Genomic DNA, 21,253 nt, shown 5'->3' on the forward strand with positions numbered 1-21,253 from the left:
CAACCAATCAGCTTCACCCTTTCCATAACAATATTGAAAGTTCGGTCAACATGTTGTGGAGTGCGCAGTTCTTGGTTGCATAGCAGCGACAGACGCCACGGGAGTGCAATCGCTTTGGAAAGGAGAAAGCGGCATAGCGGCGCTGTAAGGGACAACTGTCCCTTACAGCGTTGACAAATTACGATATTTTTGTTCTCCTAATAATTCCACACATCTGATGTGTAGTGTCTGTTGGTGACGTTCGCCATTTTGAATTAATTTATGGTTAATGCACGCTGAAGTAGTCGATTGTTTCTGACAGCGCCGACTAGTGGTTGAAGTAATCGATCTCTCGACTAGTCTATGCAAGCCCTACCTTGAGGCATCACACAGTTCCCTTTCGTTGTCACTCCGAGTTACGTCGGATGACGACGAATGGGGTTTCGCTTAGAAAGCCTATCGACTTCGAGTATTACAAAACGAGCCAATGGTAAAGAAATGCCATGGGTCTGCGGAATTTGCATAGCGTATCTCTGCCTTACCTCGTGGGTATAAAAGGAGGACGCCGGCAACATGCAGATATGTTTTCGCTTCGGAGCCAAGAGTATCTCTTCACTCCACAGCCATTCCTGACTTCACTCTACGAGACGAGCCATTCTCCGGTGTTGGTTTGACGGCGATCTGCAGCGAGTTCACATTGCCTGCTGATCTGTGCAGTGATCTGCCAGTGAGTGTGTTTCTCCCTGCTCGCTTCAACATCGTGGAGTTGTTTCCTCTCACAAAAGAGCTCGTACGCGGCACGTCTTTTTAAAGATGGCTCGCCCGTGCTTTTCTGGTTGCGGTTGACTCATTTCCGATTTTGATGGGCACATTCTCTGCTCTGCGTGCTTGGGCTTGATCACGCTAGACCAGCGTTTGTGGATGACTCACGTTCTCCCCACTGGAACGTGACCATCGCGTCATTACGGTCGAGACTCAATGATCTCGTTAGAGAGAGAGTCCCCTCATCCACACCCCGATCTAACACTCTCCACGTGAGGTGCTACTTCGGTTGGTGGCCAGGGTGACCTGAGGGTAATGGTGTGGAACAAAGGCGCCGACTATCCGTCCGTGCCCCATGCCCCCGTCTTTATTGACGCAACCCGTGAACGATCACGGGACCCCCGAGGGCCTGTCTTCGGACCCCCCGCAGGTTTCCTTTAACATTCCAGAATCAGATCTGTTGTCCATCGCAGCATCACAGGGTGGGCTAGAATCTTCAGGAAGTGAAGATTTGAAAGTGCTGCCACTTTCGGGTGTGCATATGGCATTTGTAGAGTCAGATCCTGAGATGACGGCCATGCTTTCCCGGGCCGCCGCGAGCATCGGACTAGAGTGGAAACTTCCACCCTGTCCTGTGCGCTCGCTGCTGCACGATTGGTTTTTGGGTGTTTCTTCCCGGATGTGCATCAGGAGATCTCGAAATCCTCGAAGACCCTGTCTTCCAGTGATCCCACGTTGATCTTCTCCGCCCTTCCTTCCACTATACGCCGGGTTAAGCGGCGCTCTTGAGACGGGCTGCTCAGAGATGGGACTCAGTTATTTCCAGGAGCTGGTAGCAGGGCCACTCCTTTCCCTGGTGGAGGGCCGGGGAAGAATCCTTATTCTCAGAAAGAACTGACTCTCCCGTCTCTGAGCACACAGAGTTCTCGGACGACACGGTGCGCCGCCCCCGGACCGTACCACTCTCATCCCCCTCTGTCGCCAGACCCCTGGCAGAGCAGGCCCCCACGGAACGCTGGTCCTTCCCTGGCCTCCTCTGTCAGGGTGCGGTTATGACCGTGCCCCCACACCAGGCCGCTATGCCGTCCACGTCCGGGCCGGTCATTCCGCTTCGCTGCACCACCGTGGGGGCGTCTGTGGTTCGCGTGACTCCGCTGGCTGTTCCGCTGGGTCGCGCAGACCATCGGCTCGGCTATGCGATTCAGTTCACACGGTCTCCTCCCCGCCTCTGGGGAGTCTGCTCCAATATGGTCGGTGGCTATGCCCCTATCATGAGAGCGGAGGTTGCTACCCTACTGGCGAAGGGTACGATCGAGACTGTCCCTCCAGCCGAAATGAGGTCCGGGTATGCGTTTCCCCCAGTGAGCCTTTTTGCACAGACCTTGCGCAAGGTCAGGGAGGACGAGGAGCAGGTCATTCTGGTTGCGCCACACTGGCCCACCTGGACCTGGTTCTCCGAACTAGTACTCCTCGCGACAGCACCTCCCTGGCTGATCCCTCTGAGGAAGGACCTCATTTCTCAGGGACGGGGCACCCTATGGCACCCTCGCCCCGATCTTTGGAGCCTCCACGTGTGGCTCCTGGACGGGTCGAGGCAGGTTTGAGTACCCTACCACCACCGGTGGTGGCTACCATCACTTCCACTAGAGCATTGTCCACGAGACATGCCTATGCGTTGAAGTGGAACCTCTTCGTCAACTGGTGCTCTTCTCACCGAGAAGACCCCCGGAGATGTTCGATCAGTGTCGTGCTTTCCTTCCTACAAAATGGGTTGGAGCGAAGGCTGTCTCCCTCCACCCTAAAAGTCTAGGTCGCCGCTATTGCCGCACAGCACGACTTTGTTGAAGGTAAGTCCTTGGGAAGGCACGACTTGATCGTCAGGTTCCTGAGAGGAGCGAGGAGACTGAATCCTCCTCGCCCTCCTCTCGTTCCCTCTTGGGACCTCTCAGTGGTGTTAACTGCCCTGCAGAGTGCCTGGATATGTGCCCAAGGTTCCTTTCACTCCCTTTCGAGATCCAGGTGGTGAACCTGCAAGCGCTGCCCCTGGAGGAGGCAGACCCAGCCTTGGCACTGCTCTGTCCAGTACATGCTCTCCGCACCTCTGTAGACAGAACGCAGTGTTTCAGGACCTCAGACCAGCTCTTTGTCTGTTATGGTGGGAAGCTGAAGGGAAAAGCTCTCTCCAAGCATAGGTTGTCTCATTGGATAGTGGACGCCATTGCTTTGGCATACCAGCAGCAAGGTCGACCGTGCCCCCTTGGTGTGACTGCCCACTCCACCGGAGTGCAGCGTCCTCTTGGGCTCTAGCGCATGGCGCCTCGCTAGCAGACATCTGCAGAGCTGCAGGCTGGGCGACACCGAACCGATTCGCCAGATTCTACAATCTCCGAGTGGAGCGTGTGTCCTCTCATGTACTCGCTTCAACCAGCTAGTACTGGACCCGCTCAGGTGTCTTCGCTTGGTCGCCATTCGAGTCCACGGACTGGATACGTGCGATATTCTCCTCAGGTGAAATTCCCCGAAAGCCCTGAGTTCCTCCAGCACTCCTGACGTCGGCGCCAGTGTCTATTGCCTGCGCATCGGCTAGGTGCCTCCCGTGTGCATGGTCCCTCCTCTGAGCGACCCCCACATGTGTATTTCCACTGTAAGCCTCTTTTAGCATGTGTCTTTCCCTTGGCAAGCCACCTTGCCACCCCTGGGGTAGAAGTATTCCACCTGCGGCTGGACACCCCAGTGTTCTCCATATGCATCCCTCCGGGTCATATGTGTATTCTCTTTTGTTGTCCTTTTAAGACATTGGATGATATACATCACAAAGTTCCTGAAGATTCTTCTTTACATACCAGTGAAATAACTCTGTATTTTTTTTATAGGGGATTATAACTGGATGCAAATGAGTGAAAAATTGATTTCCCTTTAAAGGGAACTTGAGCTGCGTTGAGACGCGGTGGGAACGCCCTGCGTGATTGCGTCGTGAAGCACGTGTATAATCAGTCCAATTGGAAAGACGAGACATCATAGATGACGTCATAGACCAGGAAGCTATAAACTACCCCTGAAAACAGACCGCGTCAGCTTCTGTGCCTTCAGCAAGCGCACTCTGTATATCTGTCCTTGTCATATTTATTGTTGTCTGTCAAGCTCAATATATATCTATATATCTATATATCTATTATCTATTATATTATAACGAGCAAGCAAGATTTTAAGTGTTGTGTTGTTCCCTGCCCTCGTTACATTACGGGTGGGGACACACATCAGCTTTGTGTTGCTTGTTTGGGAGTGGAGCATGCCCAGTCAGTCTTAGAGGGGGCTGACTGTGAGCATTGCAAGAAGCTGTCCGTGAGGACGCTCCGCTCCCGACAGGCGTTCTGCGAGGGGGACGGTTCGGTTCGCGCTCACCAAGGTGCTGGTCCCGCTGCTGCCAAGGCACAGCGGCGGCTTTCATCTTGGGGTTCACATATGGATCTAGTAGCGGGGATTGAGACGGCCCCAGCCCTTTCTCAGCCCTTACCTGCTGGATCCAGTGCCTCTGCCCAGGAAGGAACCCGCGCTGCGGTTTCTCCTCCCCAGGTTGAGGCACCAATGCTGCGGCTATCCAGTTCTAAGGAACTGGATGTCGTTAGTATTGATACTGGGGATTATGAGTCCTCACCAGCTCATACCCCGGTTGATGAGGAGCTTATGGAGGCCTTGACTCGTGCTGTAGCTAAATTAAATATTGAGCTGATGATGTTGAGACTGAGACAGAGGGCGCCAAGGAGGAACGAGTTCTCGAACAATTTCTCGAGAACCGCTGGTTCACCGTTTCAGGGCACCGAGGTGTCAGCGTCCCCATAGGAGGGTCTGAGGAGGATCGTAGAGCGATTAGTTCGGTTGTTCCCTGCCGGTTCGCTGCTTCAGGGCACCAAAATGATTGTTCAACCAAATCCAGAGGCCAGTCTCGAGAGACTGGTTCCCTTATCAGAATTTCTGGCAGCGTGGAAACTTCTACCAAATATTTCTCAATGGGTCCTGCATTTAATAGAAGAATTAAATTACAAAATTAAGTTTGGTTCTCGTCCGCCCAGATTTCAAGGGGTCCTTCCCACAGTGATGGATTCCCAGCAGGCTCTGGTTATGGAGCAGGAAGTACTGATACTTCTGCAAAAAGGGGCTATAGAAAGGGTTTCTTCTCCCAACAGAGAGTCAGGGTTTTACAGCCATTACTTCATTGTCCCAAAGAAGGATGGAGGGCTGCGTCCTATTCTAGATCTGCGCCATTTAAACAGCAGAGTTCAGAAACTCAAATTCAAGATGCTTACACTCAAACAGATTGTATCACAGATTCAGTCCGAGGACTCGTTTGTCACAATAGACTTGAAGGACGCGCACTTCCATGTATCCATCCATCCTCATCACAGGAAGTTCCTGAGGTACCAGTATTGGGTTTTTTCCTTCGGCCTAGTTTTATCACCCTGCACCTTTACAAAATGCGTGGATGCAGCTCTGGCTCCTCTGAGACTCCAGGGCATTCGCGTATTAAATTATATTGACGATTGGTTGATTTTAGCTTAGTCCGAGCTTTTGGCAGTTCGACATTGAGATGTCGTTCTGTCCCACATAAAGAGGTTGGGGTTGCGGCTCAACACCAATGAGAGTGTACTCCTCCCAGCTCAGAGGACCACTTTTCTAGGTGTAATATGGGATTCGACAACAATGCAAGCACGTCCGTCTCCTGCACATATTTCTGCGATTCTCACAGCCGTAAAGAATGTAAAACTAGGTCAGTCACTCACTCTGAAACAGTTTCAGAGACTGTTGGGGCTCATGGCAGCTGCGTCCAACGTAGTAACTTTTGGCCTTCTGTACATGAGACCCCTGCAGTGGTGGCTCAGGACCAAGGGGTTTTCTCTGAGGGGAAATCCATTTCGCACGATCAAGGTCACGTGGCAATGCCTACGTGCCTCGGTCATGTGGAAGAAACCTTGGTTCCTCGCCCAGGGCTCAGTTCTGGGGGCTTCTTGTCGACGCGTCACGCTATCGACGGATGCTTCCCTCACAGGATGGGGGACGGACATGAGTGGCCGCTCGGCGAAAGGTCTTTGGCAGGACCATCAATGTTCCTGGCACATAAATTGTCTGGAAATTATGGCGGTATTTCGGGCTCTCAAATATTTCCTGCCAGGCCTGAGAGGCCACCATGTGCTTGCTGAATAAAATCAGGTGGCACATGACCTATTAGATTTTAAATAACTTACCAAAACAGCAAAAAATTCCTTCTTGATTAATGCTGTCATCCAGGGTATCACTTGTAAATGCTTTCAAGTTTAAAGTTTAAATTTAAAGTATAATGCTTTCAAAACATTTGGCTTTCAGCAGCAAATTAAGCTTCGGTGTATGTCTTTCTTTGCCGATTAACTCCATCTTTTCTTCAAAATTTATCTTGAAAATGGCATGGACAATAAATTAGCAACAATGTTTTCCTCACTATTGTTGCTAGCAGTTTCCATATCAAAAAGTGCTAGCAATTTTTTTAGGGGTTTTTTTTCGGATAGTGTTCCCCATAGCGAGCGGAACTTGTCATAAACTTTGTGATAACATGTCCCATTTAAAGGGACGAAATGATTGGTCAATTTTCCTGTAATTTGAAATGAGTCTCTCATTGACTATGCTTGGGCATAGCTGGACCACCAATCACAGAATTGAAATAAAAAATGTGTCTACACAACACAATACACACTGAATGGGCAGATTTGAAGGGTACAATAGTTTAGGTTCCCCTATTACTAAAACCTTGTTAAAGGGATAGTTCACCCAAAAATGAAAATTCTGTCAGTATTTACTCACCCTCATGTTGTTCCAACCCCGTAAGACCTTTGTTCATCTTGGGAACACGAATTAAGATATTTTTGATGAAATCTGAGAGCTGGATCACTCCTCCATAGGCTTCTTCAGGGATTGAACTTGCAGGCCCCGGAAAGTTAGTAAAGACATCGTTAAAATAGTCCAAGTGACTACAGTGGCTCAATCTTAAGTTTATCAAACGACGAGAATACTTTTTGTGAGCAAAAAAAACTAAAATAACGACTTAATTTCAACTATTCATTTCCTTCTCTGTGGGCCTCGAGGGCCGTCAGTTCACTAGTTTAACAGCGTAAGCTTCTGTTGTTGTACGTCACACGCATCCCCCACATGACCAGCGTCGGCCAATAGTGAGCCTACGTGTGACGTAGCTCTATGGAATCACACTAAGTTAACTGACTAGTGGCCCATAGAGGAGGAAATGAATAGTTGAAATAAAGTCGTTATTTTTTGGGGGTTTTGCACACAAAAAGTATTCTCGTTGCTTGATAAACTTAAGATGGAGCCACTGTAGTCACTTGGACTACTTTAACAATGTCTTTAATAACTTTTCGGGGCTGGCAAGTTTCAATCCATTAAAAAGCCTATGGACCAGTATGGAGGAGTGATCCAGCTCTCAGATTTCATCAAAAATATCTTAATTCGTGTTCCGAAGATGAACGAAGGTCTTACGGGGTTGGAACAACATGAGGGTGAGTAAATACTGACAGAATTTTCATTTTTGGGTGAACTATCCCTTTAAGGTCCTCTTATTTCTTTTATCTAGACAACTATGTAAATTACTCGGAGAAAATGTTTGGCATTATTTTAATGATAAAATCGCAGAATTTTCCCCCCAACATTCCTGTCATAATTTCACACTTCTAAGCATTATGACAAATGCAACTTTGACGTACATAAAATCATGCTTAGTGAGAAGGGTGTGGGTAACTGAAGTCTCCACCTAATAAAAGCTCTCTCTCACACACACACACACACACACACACACTCCACCTAATAAAAACTATCTCATACGTCTGTACATGGTGAAGTGTCTATAAAGTGAGTTGAGTTAGAAAAATACCTAGACCAGGATGAAGGTTTTAGTTGTCCACATCTTGCTTTTCTTACTGCTCCTGAACCAAAGAAACATTAACATGGCTTCAGGTAAGACAGACAACACTTTTCAAGTAACTTGTGTGTATACATGTTCTGTGACAAACTACAGGGAGGGGGTAACGCACAGAAAAACAATCAAAGTAAAACAGGTAAAGAGCAACAGTGATTACTGTTATTCAAGGCTTTACCTAACTACATCATGAAATTTAGCTGAAGTTAACTAAGTACTTTCTTTTCTGTTTAATGTCTTTAGAAAATGAGTTTACAATAATTGGTGTGTGTGTGTGTGTGTCTTTGGCTAGACTTGTGAGGGCCAAATGTCCTCACTTATATAGTAAAACATTATGACAACCAACCGACTAGTGGGGACATTTTACTGGTCATTACTAGTTGAAAAGGCTTTTCAATTTGCCAAACCATGTTTTTATTTAAATGTGATGGGTAGGTTTAGTGGTGGGGGTTGGGTTAGGCAATTAAAATATAACTATCCTGATATAAAATCAATGGAAGTCTATGCAAAGTCATTAGTAATACAGTAAAACAAACGTGTGCATGTGTGTGTGTGTGTGTGTGTGTGTGTGTGTGTGTGTGTGTGTGTGTGTGTGTGTGTGTGTGTGTGTGTGTGTGTGTTTTGAATTTTTTTTTATACACTGAACAAAATTATAAAAGCAACACTTTTGTTTTTGCCCCCCATTTTTCATGAGCTGAACTCAAAGATCTATGACTTTTCTATGTACACAAAAGGCCTATTTCTCTCAAATATTGTTCACAAATCTGTCTAAATCTGTGTTAGTGAGCACTTCTCCTTTGCCGAGATAATCCATCCACCTCACAGGTGTGGCATATCAAGATGCTGATTAGACAGCATGATTATTGCACAGGTGTGCCTTGGGGGGGGGTCCAAAAACGAGTCAGTATCTGGTGTGACCACCATTTGCCTCAGGCAGTGCAACACATCTCCTTCGCATAGAGTTTCTTTTTATTTTATTTATTTATTCTTTATTGAACATGTTAAAAGACAACAACAAAAACTAAATAAGAACAAACAATCAACAAAAAAAGATCATCAGCAGATGATCCAAATAACAGTCATGTTCATGTCCCACCCCGACTTCAATTATATATTTTAGCTACTTAAATTGTTTGGATCACTTAGATATTCCAACTATAAATAAAATTCAACAAAAAAAGAAAATCACTGTTCAAGCTCATATCCAGCTAGGATTCTTTTTTAAATAAAAATATTTTTTTTTGCATAACTTTAAATCATTATTACTGTTGTTCCACAGGATAACACCTTGTTGGTTCTCTGTATTTAGTTTTATGTATGATTCGAATAGCTATTTTTTGTAGGATGAAGATTGGCTATGTATTTGTTTTGTAAGTGTTCCCCCACAAGTCATGTATGGGAGTATGAAGGAATAGTACAGGATACTTAGAGAAGCCTGATTCAATAGTTCTTTGGCTTTATTTAATATTGCTAATGACTTGGATATTTTAGTTTTAATATACTTCATATGCTTCCAGCTTAATTTGCTATCAATAACTACCCCAAGGAAATTTATTTTGGATACTCGTTCTAGTTCTATACCATTTATCATTAGTTTCTTGTCTGTATCGGTTAATTGGTTCCCAAAAATTATAAATTTTGCTTTACTCAAATTCAGTGTTAGTTTATTTTCATCAAACCAAATCTTCATCTTACTCACTTCCTTTTCCATGGTATCCAGTAGCTTCTCCAAATTTTCACCATAGCATAATAGGTTTGTGTCATCAGCAAAAAGAATTGTTTCCACAATTTTTGACACTTCACATATCTTATTTATATAGATGTTAAATAATAATGGCCCCAACACTGAACCCTGTGGCACCCTACATGTAATCTGCAGCAGTTGTGATTTATTGTTTTGTATTTCAACATACTGTTTTCTGTTCTCTAAGTAACTGGATAACCAAGTCAGTGCAATTCCTCTAATACCATATCTTTAATCAATAATTTGTGATCTACACATTACTGACAACCCCCTCCCGACCTTAGATTGGGTCTTATTAATATAAAACATTTCATATCCCTCAATTCCAGTTGTGTCAATTTGCTCTTCATCAAGCCAGGTTTCTGATATTGCAATTACTGTGAATTTCCTTTCTAATTCTTTTAAACAATGCTTAATTTCTGCTAGATTTGAATTAAGACTCCTACTATTAAAATGTATAATTGATATTAATCCATCCTTTATTACATTTCTCCTATATTGTTCTTCTGTGTAATATTAGCATTGACTTTTCTATGTCCTTGTAAAAGTTATTTTCAGGATCGATTTCATTTTCAATGTCTTTTAATTAGTATATTCAAAACATTAAGTCCAGTTTTTCGTACTTTGTAAATAGGTGATTTATATTCAAGCTCATTATAAAAGTTCATGATGTATTTTGTTCAGTGTTTATTCAGTTACCTGCGTTCATCTTGTCAGTTTTATTCAACAAACTTGTCCAGCTCAGCGACATCTCTGATAATGAGCACTTTCGTTGCCTCTGGTGTGGATCCGTTTAACTTTATAAATATTTTGCAGTTTGAACTCCATGATGCTTGGATCTTGTTTTGTTTTCTTAGGGTCTTGTTTTGTTTTCTTAGTATTCGTGCTCTTCTTGCAATATTCACGTTCTTCTTAGTGAAGTGTTCATTGATATACTGTATACATCTGTCCCTTTTAGTTTCCTTCCTTGTTTAAGGAGTGCATGCTTTTTCTTCCTGTTGGTAAACCGGATTATTATTGCAGGTGCAGCCATTTTAGTTTTATTGGGCAGGGTATGGCATGCTTCGATGTCTCCGCTGTTCCCCTTGCTGTACAAGAAACAAAGCACCTGTTGCTCCAGCGACTCACGGTCGTCTTCCGAGGTGCCGGCCCCGCTTCTCCCCGTAGCGGCATCCTCCGATGCCTTGGCCGCTCTGGCGTAACTTTGGTGTTTGATCCTCAGGCCGCTGATAATGCGGTCGTTACCCCGGGTAAATTGCTCAAGGTCGGCCACTCGATTCTCCAGGAAAGCTATGATTTTATCCTTTTCCTTGTTCTGTGTTTTAAGCGCTTGAATTTCTCCCATCAGCTCCATGATCTTATTTTGTTTGGGCTGCGACTTTTGTAATCTCCGCTGACAAAAAGTCAAGAGATTTCATAATTTCTTCCACCTCCTCAGGGTGGTTTACATTTTTCCTTGGCGGCATCATTCATTAATACTGCGTTAATTTGCTAAATAAAAACTGATGCTTCACCGTAATTGAGGAAACAAAGTTCAGACAAAATTCAGAACCCAAGCAGCAACCTTCACCTTCTTTCATGAGACATCCTTTACACAGACATCTGGTGGGACACAAACAACATCAGCACACTAAGTCAGTCATTCAGGAAGTGAGTTAATCAGGTTGTTGATTGTGGCCTGTGGAGTGTTGGTCCACTCCTCATCAATGGCTGTGCAAAGTTGATGGATATTTGCAGGACCTGGAACACGCTGTCGTATACGCCGATCCAGAGCATCCCAAACATCCTCAATGGGTGACATGTGAGTATGCTGGCCATGCAAGAACTGGGATGTTTTCAGCTTCCAGGAATTGTGCACAGATCCTTGCAACATGGGGCCGTGCATTATCATGCTGCAACATGACGAGATGGTCGTGGTTGAATGGCACAACAATGGGCCTCAGGATCTCGTCACGGTATCTCTGTGCATTCAAAATGCCATCAATAAAAGGCACCTGTGTTAGTTGTAGACCTACACCACAAAACTAGTTGAGGGTAAATTCTTTAATTTTACATGTAATGGCCTTTTCACACCGCAAGCGTCAGCGGCGCGTGAGCAGCGCGTATTTTTTCCAGCATGCATGTTAATCAATGAGTGCATTTACACCGGGAGGTGCATTTAGCACCGCGTGAGCAGCAGTGAAGCAGGGATTTCGGCACTGAGTCTATTTTTCCTGCGCTACTCACGCTCAATTAAAGTGAAAGCACTCTTTTAATGGCTGAAATGAATATGACTTCACACAAAAAGTGCCCAAAATGCCTAGTGAGTTTTAACAAGAACTGGATTAGGCAAAAAAAAAAAAAAAAAAAAGAAAATGAAGACTCACAAATATTTATAGAAGATTTACCTGTAGGTTTTTCAAATATTATTATAATAAAAAATATTGTTTTTACCCCTCAAAATCTCTCTTTTTTTCAGCATCTTGATATGCCACACCTGTGAGGTGGATGGATTATCTCGGCAAAGGAGAAGTGCTCACTGACACAGATTTAGACAGATTTTGTGAACAATATGTGAGAGAAATAGACCTTTTGTATAGAAAAAGTCTTAGATCTTTTGAGTTCAGCTCATGAAAAATGGGAGCAAAAACAAAAGTGTTGCGTTTATAATTGTGTTCAGTGTATTAAAAATGTAAATAGTATTTTAAGGAACACAAAGTTCAAAATTATATTTATTATTTTAAAAGTCTATTATTGTGATGTCAGCTTAGATACAACAAGGAGAAGGATTAGGGGAAAATACTAAACAGAACAAAACAATTAACTATGTAAGGGACGACAAACTATGAAATTGACTTAAAATCTGTCAAAAGATGTTTTCTTTTTATATATAGTGTACATTTGGATCACCAAGTATTGCTGTTATTGATGTTGTCATGTCTTGATAATTTTAGGATCTGCACATTTTTTGTATCTTGTGTCTTTCAGCCCAGTGTTCAGGACCCCCCGTGCTCTGCTGTGCTGGACAGAATAATGGATGTAACCGTGGGTGTTACTGTGATGAGTTCTGCATCCCATCCGGGGACTGCTGTCCTGACTACCACCAGACGTGCCATCAATGTAAGGCTTAATAGTCCCAACACAAAACATCCATCCAAGAAGTCTTAATACATTTTTCAAAGTGTTAAAAATCACACCACTTTAATGCCACAGACTATTATTTTACATAATCTTCCTCATTCTTACGATCAGCAGCAAATCCACACCCTTCCTCACCATCATTAGCAACAACGACACCACACTCACCAACTTTAGCATCCTCATCTTCATTGCCAAATACTTCATCCTCATTGCCAGATACTTCATCCCCATCATCTTCATTGCCAGATACTTCATCCACATCTTCATTGCCAGTTACTTCATCCCCATCATCCTCATTGCCAGTTACTTCATCCTCATCATCCTCATTGCCAGTTACTTCATCCTCATCATCTTCATTGCCAGTTACTTCATCCTCATCATCTTCATTGCCAGTTACTTCATCCTCATCATCTTCATTGCCAGTTACTCTATCTTCACAAACCTCAGCACCATCATCATCCTCACAGTCAACAACCTCTCCAACATCTTCATCAATAGCCTCATTATCAGGTGACTATTTTAACAATTTTTAATAATAATTTAATTGTCTGTTTCCCGCATTGTACATGTAAGCCTGTTACCATTTTTTTTTATGTGAGTTAACATTTTCTAGGTTAGAAAAACACTGAAACTGAGTGATTGTCATACTTTAAAAACAGCCTGGTATCACAGTTATTCCATGTTGAAGAAGCTGATCTGCCAAACTACAGAAGTGCTATTCAACCACTAGAGGGCAGAACATCTTAAGGGATTACAAAATGTACACCGGCATTGGTGTGTGCATTTTAAAGCCAAAGTAAAATGCAACGATGATCCAACTTTTGCCATAAGTAAAAAACAAAATAACAACACTAGTACCGGGGAAGAATTAGGAAGAAGAAAAGTAGTTTTTGAAAAACAACAGACCCCTTAAACAGAACAGAACTTTTGCCAAAGCTGTGCATATTTCTATTTTATATGCACTGTATTTGCATCACCAAGTATTGCTTTTATTTGTATTGTCATGTCTTGATCATTTTAAGAGCTGCACAGAACTCTTTATGTTCTCTGTTGTTGTCTTATGTCTTTCAGGCCAGTGTTCAGTACCCACAGTGCTCTGCTGTGCTGGACATAATAACGAATGCAACCGTGGGTGTTACTGTGATGAGGTTTGCGTCTTAATTGGTGACTGCTGTCCTGACTACCAGCAGACGTGCATTCAACGTAAGACTTTATAGTCTCAACACAAAACATCCATCCAAGAAGTCTTGATAAATATTTTAAAGTGCTAAAAATCATCTTCCTCATTCTTACCATCATCAGCACATTCACAGCCTTCATCAACATCCTCAACATCTTTAGCAACGACACCACACTCACCAACTTTGTCATCCTCATCTTCATTGCCAGTTACTTCATCCTCATCTTCATTACCAATAACTCTATCTTCACAAACCTCAGGACCATCATCATCCTCACAGTCAACAACCTCTCCAACATCTTCATCAATAGCCTCACCATCAGGTGACTATTTTAACTATTTTAATAATTAATTTAAATTGGCTGTATACCACATTGTGTATATATGCTTGTTACCACATGATTTTTATGTGAGATGGCATATTCTAGGTTAGGAAACCAATAGTAGTGCTATTTAACTACTAGAGGGCAGAACATCTTAAAGGGTTAGTTCACCCAAAAATGAAAATGATGTCATTAATGACTCACCCTCATGTCGCTCCAAGCCCGTAAGACCTCCGTTCATCTTCAGAACACAGTTTAAGATATTTTAGATTTAGTCCGAGAGCTTTCTGTCCCTCCATTGAAAATGTATGTACGGTATACTGTCCTTGTCCAGAAAGGAAATAAAGACATCATCAAAGTAGTCCATATGACATCAGTGGGTTAGTTAGAATGTTTTGAAGCATCGGAAATACATTTTGGTCCAAAAATAACAAAAACTACGACTTTATTCAGCATTGTATTGTCTTCCGGTTCTGTTGGGGATCCGCGTTCACGAGTCCGCAGTGCACTGATGACGTCAGACGCTGCTGACGTGTATCTGGTGCGTCCGTGTTTTCGGTTTCAAATAAATATGACTGGGCAAAAAAATGCAAGTCTTCCTCTGTGTGGAAATCCTTAGACATGTTTGTGAAGATTGTTTTGTTTCCAGCGTGCGTCTCCCTCAGACTGTAAACGAAGCTCGGGCGCACCAGACACACGGCAGCAGCGTCTTACGTCAGCAGCGTCACTGAACGCGGATCCCCAACAGAACCGGAAGACAATACAATGCTGAATAAAGTCGTAGTTTTTTTTATTTTTGGACCAAAATGTATTTCCGATGCTTCAAAACATTCTAACTAACCCACTGATGTCACATTTTGTAATCATTGATCATTGTTTAGGTTAATTAAAGTTAAGCCTTTTCCTCGCCATAGGCGCCAATGAAGAAGAAAAAGTTAATGTGATATAACTTCTATAATCGTTGGATTTCAGTTTAGTTTTTATGACAGGCTTAAGTGTTCATGACAAGATATGGCCATGAGAAATTTGGTGATCATTTATCATTGTTTTCCGGACTTAAAGGTGCTCTAAGCGATGTCAGGTGACGTCACTTCTTGTTGACGTCTAAAGTATTGTCAAACAAAACGGAGGCTAGCTAGACCCTCCCGCCTTCACAACCGCACACTGACCCCCCAAATGCCACCCCCAAATCCTTCTTGTCTGTTATTGGCTGGAACAGTTTGTTATGTTTCATGGTGCGGGTTAGCACAGTTTGTTTTTGTTGCCGTTTGTGGAGCCTGGGGTGTCTGAAGAGGCCGCGTTTTTTTACAGTGTGTTCAGGGGACAGGCAGCTAGCGGATAGTGAGATGTTTGCTGTATGTGACAAAAAATGTTTTGGCCTAAAATACGTGTGACATCGCTTAGAGCACCTTACATTTACATTACATTACATTACCTTACATTACAGCCACGTTAAGCTTTTTCACGTTAAGCATTTAAGTATGTCCCGCTGAAAGTTTCAGCTAGCAGGGAATGTTCTCTGAACTTTGGCTAACATTCCCTACAAGTTTGGTTAATTTTTTAAAGAAAACATTTGAATGTAATGTTCAAATAATGTTTAAAGATGTTTTCTCATTTCTCAAATAATGTTCCTATAAGGTTAAATGTAAACTAAGATATAACGTTTTAACTGTAACATTTTGAGGATATTTTGGGAATGTTGTTGAGATAACAGATTATACAAGTAAGGGTTAATGCCCGACGAGGTGTCCATTGTCAGGTATTAATGGACGATGGCGAGGCGTGAACCGTCTGACGCACAGCGGAGGTCTATTAATACCTAGACAATGGACACCTCAAAGGGAATTAAAGGGATAGTTCACTTTGAAATAAATTTTTGGTATGTTTTAGCTTACCTCAAGGGCATCCAAAGATGTAGGTGTCTTTGTTTCCGCAGTAGTTTTAATTTTGATATTTTTAGGTCAAACCGTTCTTGTCTGTCAGTCATATAATGCAGGTCTATGGTCACCACCTCAAAGAGCATGCACAGAGAAGTCCAAATTAAACATGATTTAATGACTCGTAAATGTAAGTACACATTGATGGCCTAAGACACTAAACGAGCGGTTTGTGTGAGAAAACGAACAGTATTTATATCGTTTTTACCTCTTGTAACCACAGCCAAGTCCAAGTGATCTGAGGGCGCGGGTGCTTCGGTCTTGCCAGCAACTTGAGGCAATTGACATGCAGAAGGCGCTGGGGTCCTGTTCCGGAGCCCGTGGCAGCATGTCCATTGCACATGGCACCCCAGCCCGTGGTGGAGGCATCTGTTGAGACAACAACATGCCTGGAAACTCGATCTAGGGGCACACCGGCCCGTAGAAAGATGAGGTTCGACCACGGGGTGAAGGTTTGACGGCAGGTTGGAGTAACTGGTACTCGGAGCGTGCCCTGTTGCCATGCCCAGCTCGGGACTCAATCGCTGAGCCAGTGCTGAAGCGGTCTCATATGAAGCAAGCCGAGCGGTGTGACTGCCGCTGCGGATGCCATATGCCCCAGGAACCTCTGAAATAGTTTTAGTGGAACCGCACTCTTGCTCTGGATTTGACGCAGGCATGTCAAGCAGTGATTACGCGCGCTCACTCGTAAGCTGCGCGGACACGGTGACCGAGTAGATTTCCATACCGAGAAAAGAGATCCTCTGCACGGGGCAAAGTTTGCTCTTCTCCCAGTTGACCCGAAGGCCCAGACGAGCTAGGTGCCGGAGCACTAGGTTCCTGTGTTCGCAAACCTGGTCTCAAGAGTGAGCTAGGATTAGCCAGTCATCGAGATAGTTCAGGACGCAAACCCCGTATAACCGTAGCAGTACAAGGGCTGCCTCGACGACCTTCATAAAGACGCGAGGGGACAGGGCTAGTCCGAAGGGGAGAACCGCGTACTGATATGCCTTCCCCTCAAAAGCAAACCGAAGAAACGGTCTGTGTCGAGGAAGAATGAAGACATGAAAGTAGGCGTCCTTCAGGTCGATCGCTGCAAACCAATCCTGTGGCTGTAGAACCCGGAGTTCATTTCTTTCTCGATCGCACCTTTCGCCAGCAAGGTTGCGACTTCTGCACGCATGACAGGGGCATTGCCACCGACCATAGTGTAGCGGACTCCCCGGAACCGGAACTCGCACAGAGGAGATCGTGCGAACTGAATCACATAGCCGAGCCTTAATGGTCCTGGCGACCCAGCAGGACAGGTTGGGAAGCTGAAGCCAGACTCCCAAGAACTGTACCAGCGGGGTCATAGGGACCACAGACGTACCCTCGGTGAGGCAGCGAGGTGGTATGACTGGCCCGGACTGGGGAGGCATAGCGTCCCGGTGTGGGGGCACAGTCATAGACCGCGTCCTGACAGAGGAGACCAGGGAAGGACGTGCGTTCTGCTGAGGTCTCGTCTGACAGGGGTCTGGCGATAGAGGGAGACGCGAGTGGTGAGGCTCGTGAGCGGCGCACACTGTCATCCGAGAACTCTGTGTCAGAGGGGAACGAGAGTGGTGAGGCTCGTAAGCGGCATACACTGTCGTCTGCACACTCTGGGGGCTCAGAGATGAGTATGTTAGTTCTGTCTTTAACCACATTAGGGTGCCGCTGGCCGGCAGCGGGAGAACAAAGGATTCTCCCCCGGCCCTCTACCGGGGGAAGGAGTGGCCCTGCTACCACCTCCTCGACAGAACTGTAGCCCATCTCTGAGCTGTCCACATCAGGAGCGCCGCTTGGCCTGGCGTTTAGCGGGCAGCGGGGCTTGAGCGGACTGGGACGCCTTCCTGCGAACCCCTCCACGGCGTGGCCCGGGTGAAGGCTGCTGCTAGGGCTGAGCGGGAGGGGCGGGAGTCGCAGGGGGGCGTCCTTGGCGGTGAACAGACTGAGTGGACTGAGCCGGTGGCTGGGTAGAGGCAGCAGCTGTTCGCCGGGGCAGTATATGGTTTATAGCCGCAGTCTGTTTCTGGGCAGCCGAGAACTTTTGGGCGAAGTCCTCGACTGCACCGCCGAATAGGCCTGCCTGGGACATGGGGGAGTTGAGCAGACGGGTTCGCTCAGCATCCCGCATATCAGCCAGGTTAAGCCACAGATGTTGTTCCTGGACCACAGCTGTGGACATCACCTGGCCAAGGGAGCGTGCGGTCACCTTCGTCGTTTGGAGAGCGAAGTCGGTGGCGGCACGCAGCTCATCAAAGAGCCCTTGGTCAGCTCTGCCCTCGTGCATGTCCTTGAGAATCCTGGCCTGGTAGACCTGGACGATGACCATGGCATGCAGCGAGGTGGCGGCGCTCCCCGCAGCTCTGTAAGACTTTGCCACCAGAGTAGACGTAAATCTACAGGCTTTGGAGGGGTGCTTTGGGTCACCACGCCATGTTGAAGCGCTCTGAGGACACAACTGCATCGCAACAGAGCGCTCCACAGGGGGAACCCCAGTGTACCCTTTCGCCGTGGCCTCATCGAGGGAAGAGAAGGCGGAGTAGGCCGCCGAACGATCGCGGGAAGACAACGGGGCCTTCCAGGATCTCGTGACCTTCTCATGCACCGCCGGGAAGAATGGAACTGGGGGGGGGGGGGGGGGGGGGTTGTGCGCTGATGAGGGTCAGCGTGTGCAGCCCCCAAGAGACATCTTGAAAAAGACATGCCTGTGCAAGCTCTTTTGTGAGAGGATGCTCAGCAGCCTGCGCTGAAGCGGCAGGGGAGACACACACGCTGGATGCAAACACTGCACAGATCAGCAGGAATGTAAATCTTGCTGGAAAATCGCCTTTTCACCAGCACAGACTGGAGAGCTGCTTATCTCGAAGACACTCGATGACAATCAGAGAAATCAGGCTTACAGGAGTGAAGAGGACCTCTTGGCTCCGAAGCAGAAACATATCTGCATGTTGTCAGCGTCCTTCCTTATATACCCACGAGTCTTTACCATTGGCTCGTTTTTTAACACTCGAAGGTGATAGGCTTCTAAGCGAAACCCCCATTCGTCGTCATCCGACGTATCTCGGAGTGACAACGAAAGGGAACCATGTTTAGCATGCCTGTAGATAAACAAGCATGTAGATAAACATTACATAAAAGCTCTAATCAAAGAATAATTTACACTAATTCCAAGTTTGCTGTTGAGATTAAAAAAAAGTTTGTAACGTTAGGTGTATGTTGGATAACGTTAAGTATAAATGAGCATTTAACAAATTGGTTTGCAGAGCCAAACAGCATTGTCATTTGTTTACTTCCTTGCTACAACGTACAATTAACAATACAAACTATTACAGGAAAACACATCGACGAAAAATAATCATACTTACAGGTTGTGGCCCGTAAACAACAGCTTCTGTTCTTAAAGTTGGAACTGCTCCATCTTTCAGGACAAGCCGATGTGCGAATCCTGCATTGAACTCGCGAAGATTGTGGAAGCTCTCCTCCGTAAAATGTGCAGCACAGAGAGCAAGATTTGGGTAATAATTATGAGGGACAGAGTAAAAAATAAATTTTAACCATTGATCCCTAACTCCCCCGACCATAGGAAGGCCGAACAATAGTGGACCTGCAATCCGGATGAAAATAACACCGTTTCGACGGCATTGGGGCAACAACACTCCAGCCTACTATACCACAACAACTCTTCTCCAAAGCAATATAAAATGGCCTCGCCCCCTTATATAGTATTCTCGGAGGAGGGGTTTATTGGGGTTAGTGATGTCAGGAACCCTGGAGGAATGTCGTGTAGTCCTTTACCGGCCGTTTGCTGTAGTCCTTAGAAATTGATATCTTTAAAAGCAATGATCTCCCTTTGCTTTGAACTTTGAGCGTTGTAACTTTGCAGATGTTGCTTATGCTCAAACAGCAACATTACATACTAGCTAAAGTTAGAAAAGTGAAATCGTGTTTTACCACCCCTTTAAAACATAATTTTATATTTTAATTAGTTTTACAATCGAAATCTAAAGTTTTTACAAACGATAACTTGGATTCCCTGGTTACACCTGACGGTTTATTTGGCGACCGGATATATTTATAGTCCGCTCAGCTCATAGAACCGCTCATATTACTCCAAATCAATATAAAATGGCCTCGCCCCCTTATTTAGTATTCTCAGAGGAGGGGTTTATTGGGGTTAGTGATGTCAGCAACCCTGGAGGATTGTCATGTAGTCCCTACCGGCCGTTTGCTGTTGTCCTTAGAAATTGATTTCTTTAAAAGCAAATATCTCCCTTTGTTTTGAACTTTGAGCGTTGTAACTTTGCAGATGTTGTGTATGCTCAAACAGCAACATTTCACACTAGCTAAAAAAGTGAAATCGTGTTTTACCACCCCTTTAACGTCACAATTTCACTCTTGCCTTGACAGGAATGTTTGCCATGAGACATCAGATGTGTTTATTCTAACAGAATGCTTGTTCAGAGGCAGTGAAGCCTCTTTTTATCTCCTACTGTAGTGGAATGAAATCTGCAGGAATGTTATTTATTGTGTAGCTGTGTGTGTGTGTGGTGCTTTCATGTATGACCTTGACACCAAAGTCTATCTTGGTGAATCTGAAACTCTTTAGAAAGTAGCTGTGACGCGGATGCATGGAATAAGTGTTTCTGTAATCTTCTTATATGTGTAATATGTGGCGAGGCCTGCTGGATAGCCTTGAGAAATAGACAGGATAAGGGCCAGGAGTTGCGGATGGTTTTTGTAATCTCCTCCCTCCGTTTACGTCGGAACCGGTTCCCTATTGGCACCGTTTCGGTACCCAACCCTAATCAAGATGGTAGAATTATAGGATTGTCTAGCAATATATTGATTAGCGCAGAATTGCTGTATTGTGATATTACCGGTCTCGTGAGCCATGTATTGTGTATTGCATCGTGAGGTAGCCTGTGATTCCCAGTCCTAGTCATAATAGGGAAGAAAAGATTTTAAGCTTTTTAAATTGCAAAAATTATAATATTTTTAAACCCAATGAAACGCAATGAAAAAGAACAGAAATTATTTAATTTTAATTAAATAATTAAAATTGGCCTGGAACGCTACAAAGTCGTGAGTCGTGGTTTGAAGTCGTGATTTACGTGCTCAAAAACCTGCCTGGAACGCACTGCAGGCTGTCTGTGGTTGTAAGGTTGTAACAAAAAATACAAACACAAAAGTATTTGTATTTGCCACACTTCCTGCTACCAGCAGGTGGCGCTATTGCTACAACCGAATATG

General features: G+C 44.9%; 1 protein-coding gene across 2 annotated transcripts in view; it reads left to right on the forward strand.

The window, feature by feature from the left end:
• Positions 1-7,561: 7,561 nt before the first annotated feature.
• The window catches only part of LOC143718602 (uncharacterized), a 39,436-nt gene continuing 25,744 nt past the window's right edge, over positions 7,562-21,253 (forward strand). Inside the window, exons 1-5 of one of the 2 annotated variants that reach the window (XM_077209618.1) lie at positions 7,562-7,731; positions 12,405-12,536; positions 12,669-13,067; positions 13,629-13,760; positions 13,860-14,060. In XM_077209618.1, coding sequence (XP_077065733.1) covers positions 7,659-7,731; positions 12,405-12,536; positions 12,669-13,067; positions 13,629-13,760; positions 13,860-14,060 — 937 coding nt within the window. In that variant the 5' untranslated portion in view covers positions 7,562-7,658. The remainder of the gene's footprint in view (positions 7,732-12,404; positions 12,537-12,668; positions 13,068-13,628; positions 13,761-13,859; positions 14,061-21,253) is intronic. The other variant, XM_077209619.1, reaches the window with a different exon arrangement.

The sequence above is a fragment of the Siphateles boraxobius genome, unplaced genomic scaffold (genome assembly GCF_051911475.1).
Source record: "Siphateles boraxobius isolate OS27281-9 unplaced genomic scaffold, OSU_SipBor_1 61, whole genome shotgun sequence".
NCBI lineage: Eukaryota > Metazoa > Chordata > Actinopteri > Cypriniformes > Leuciscidae > Siphateles > Siphateles boraxobius.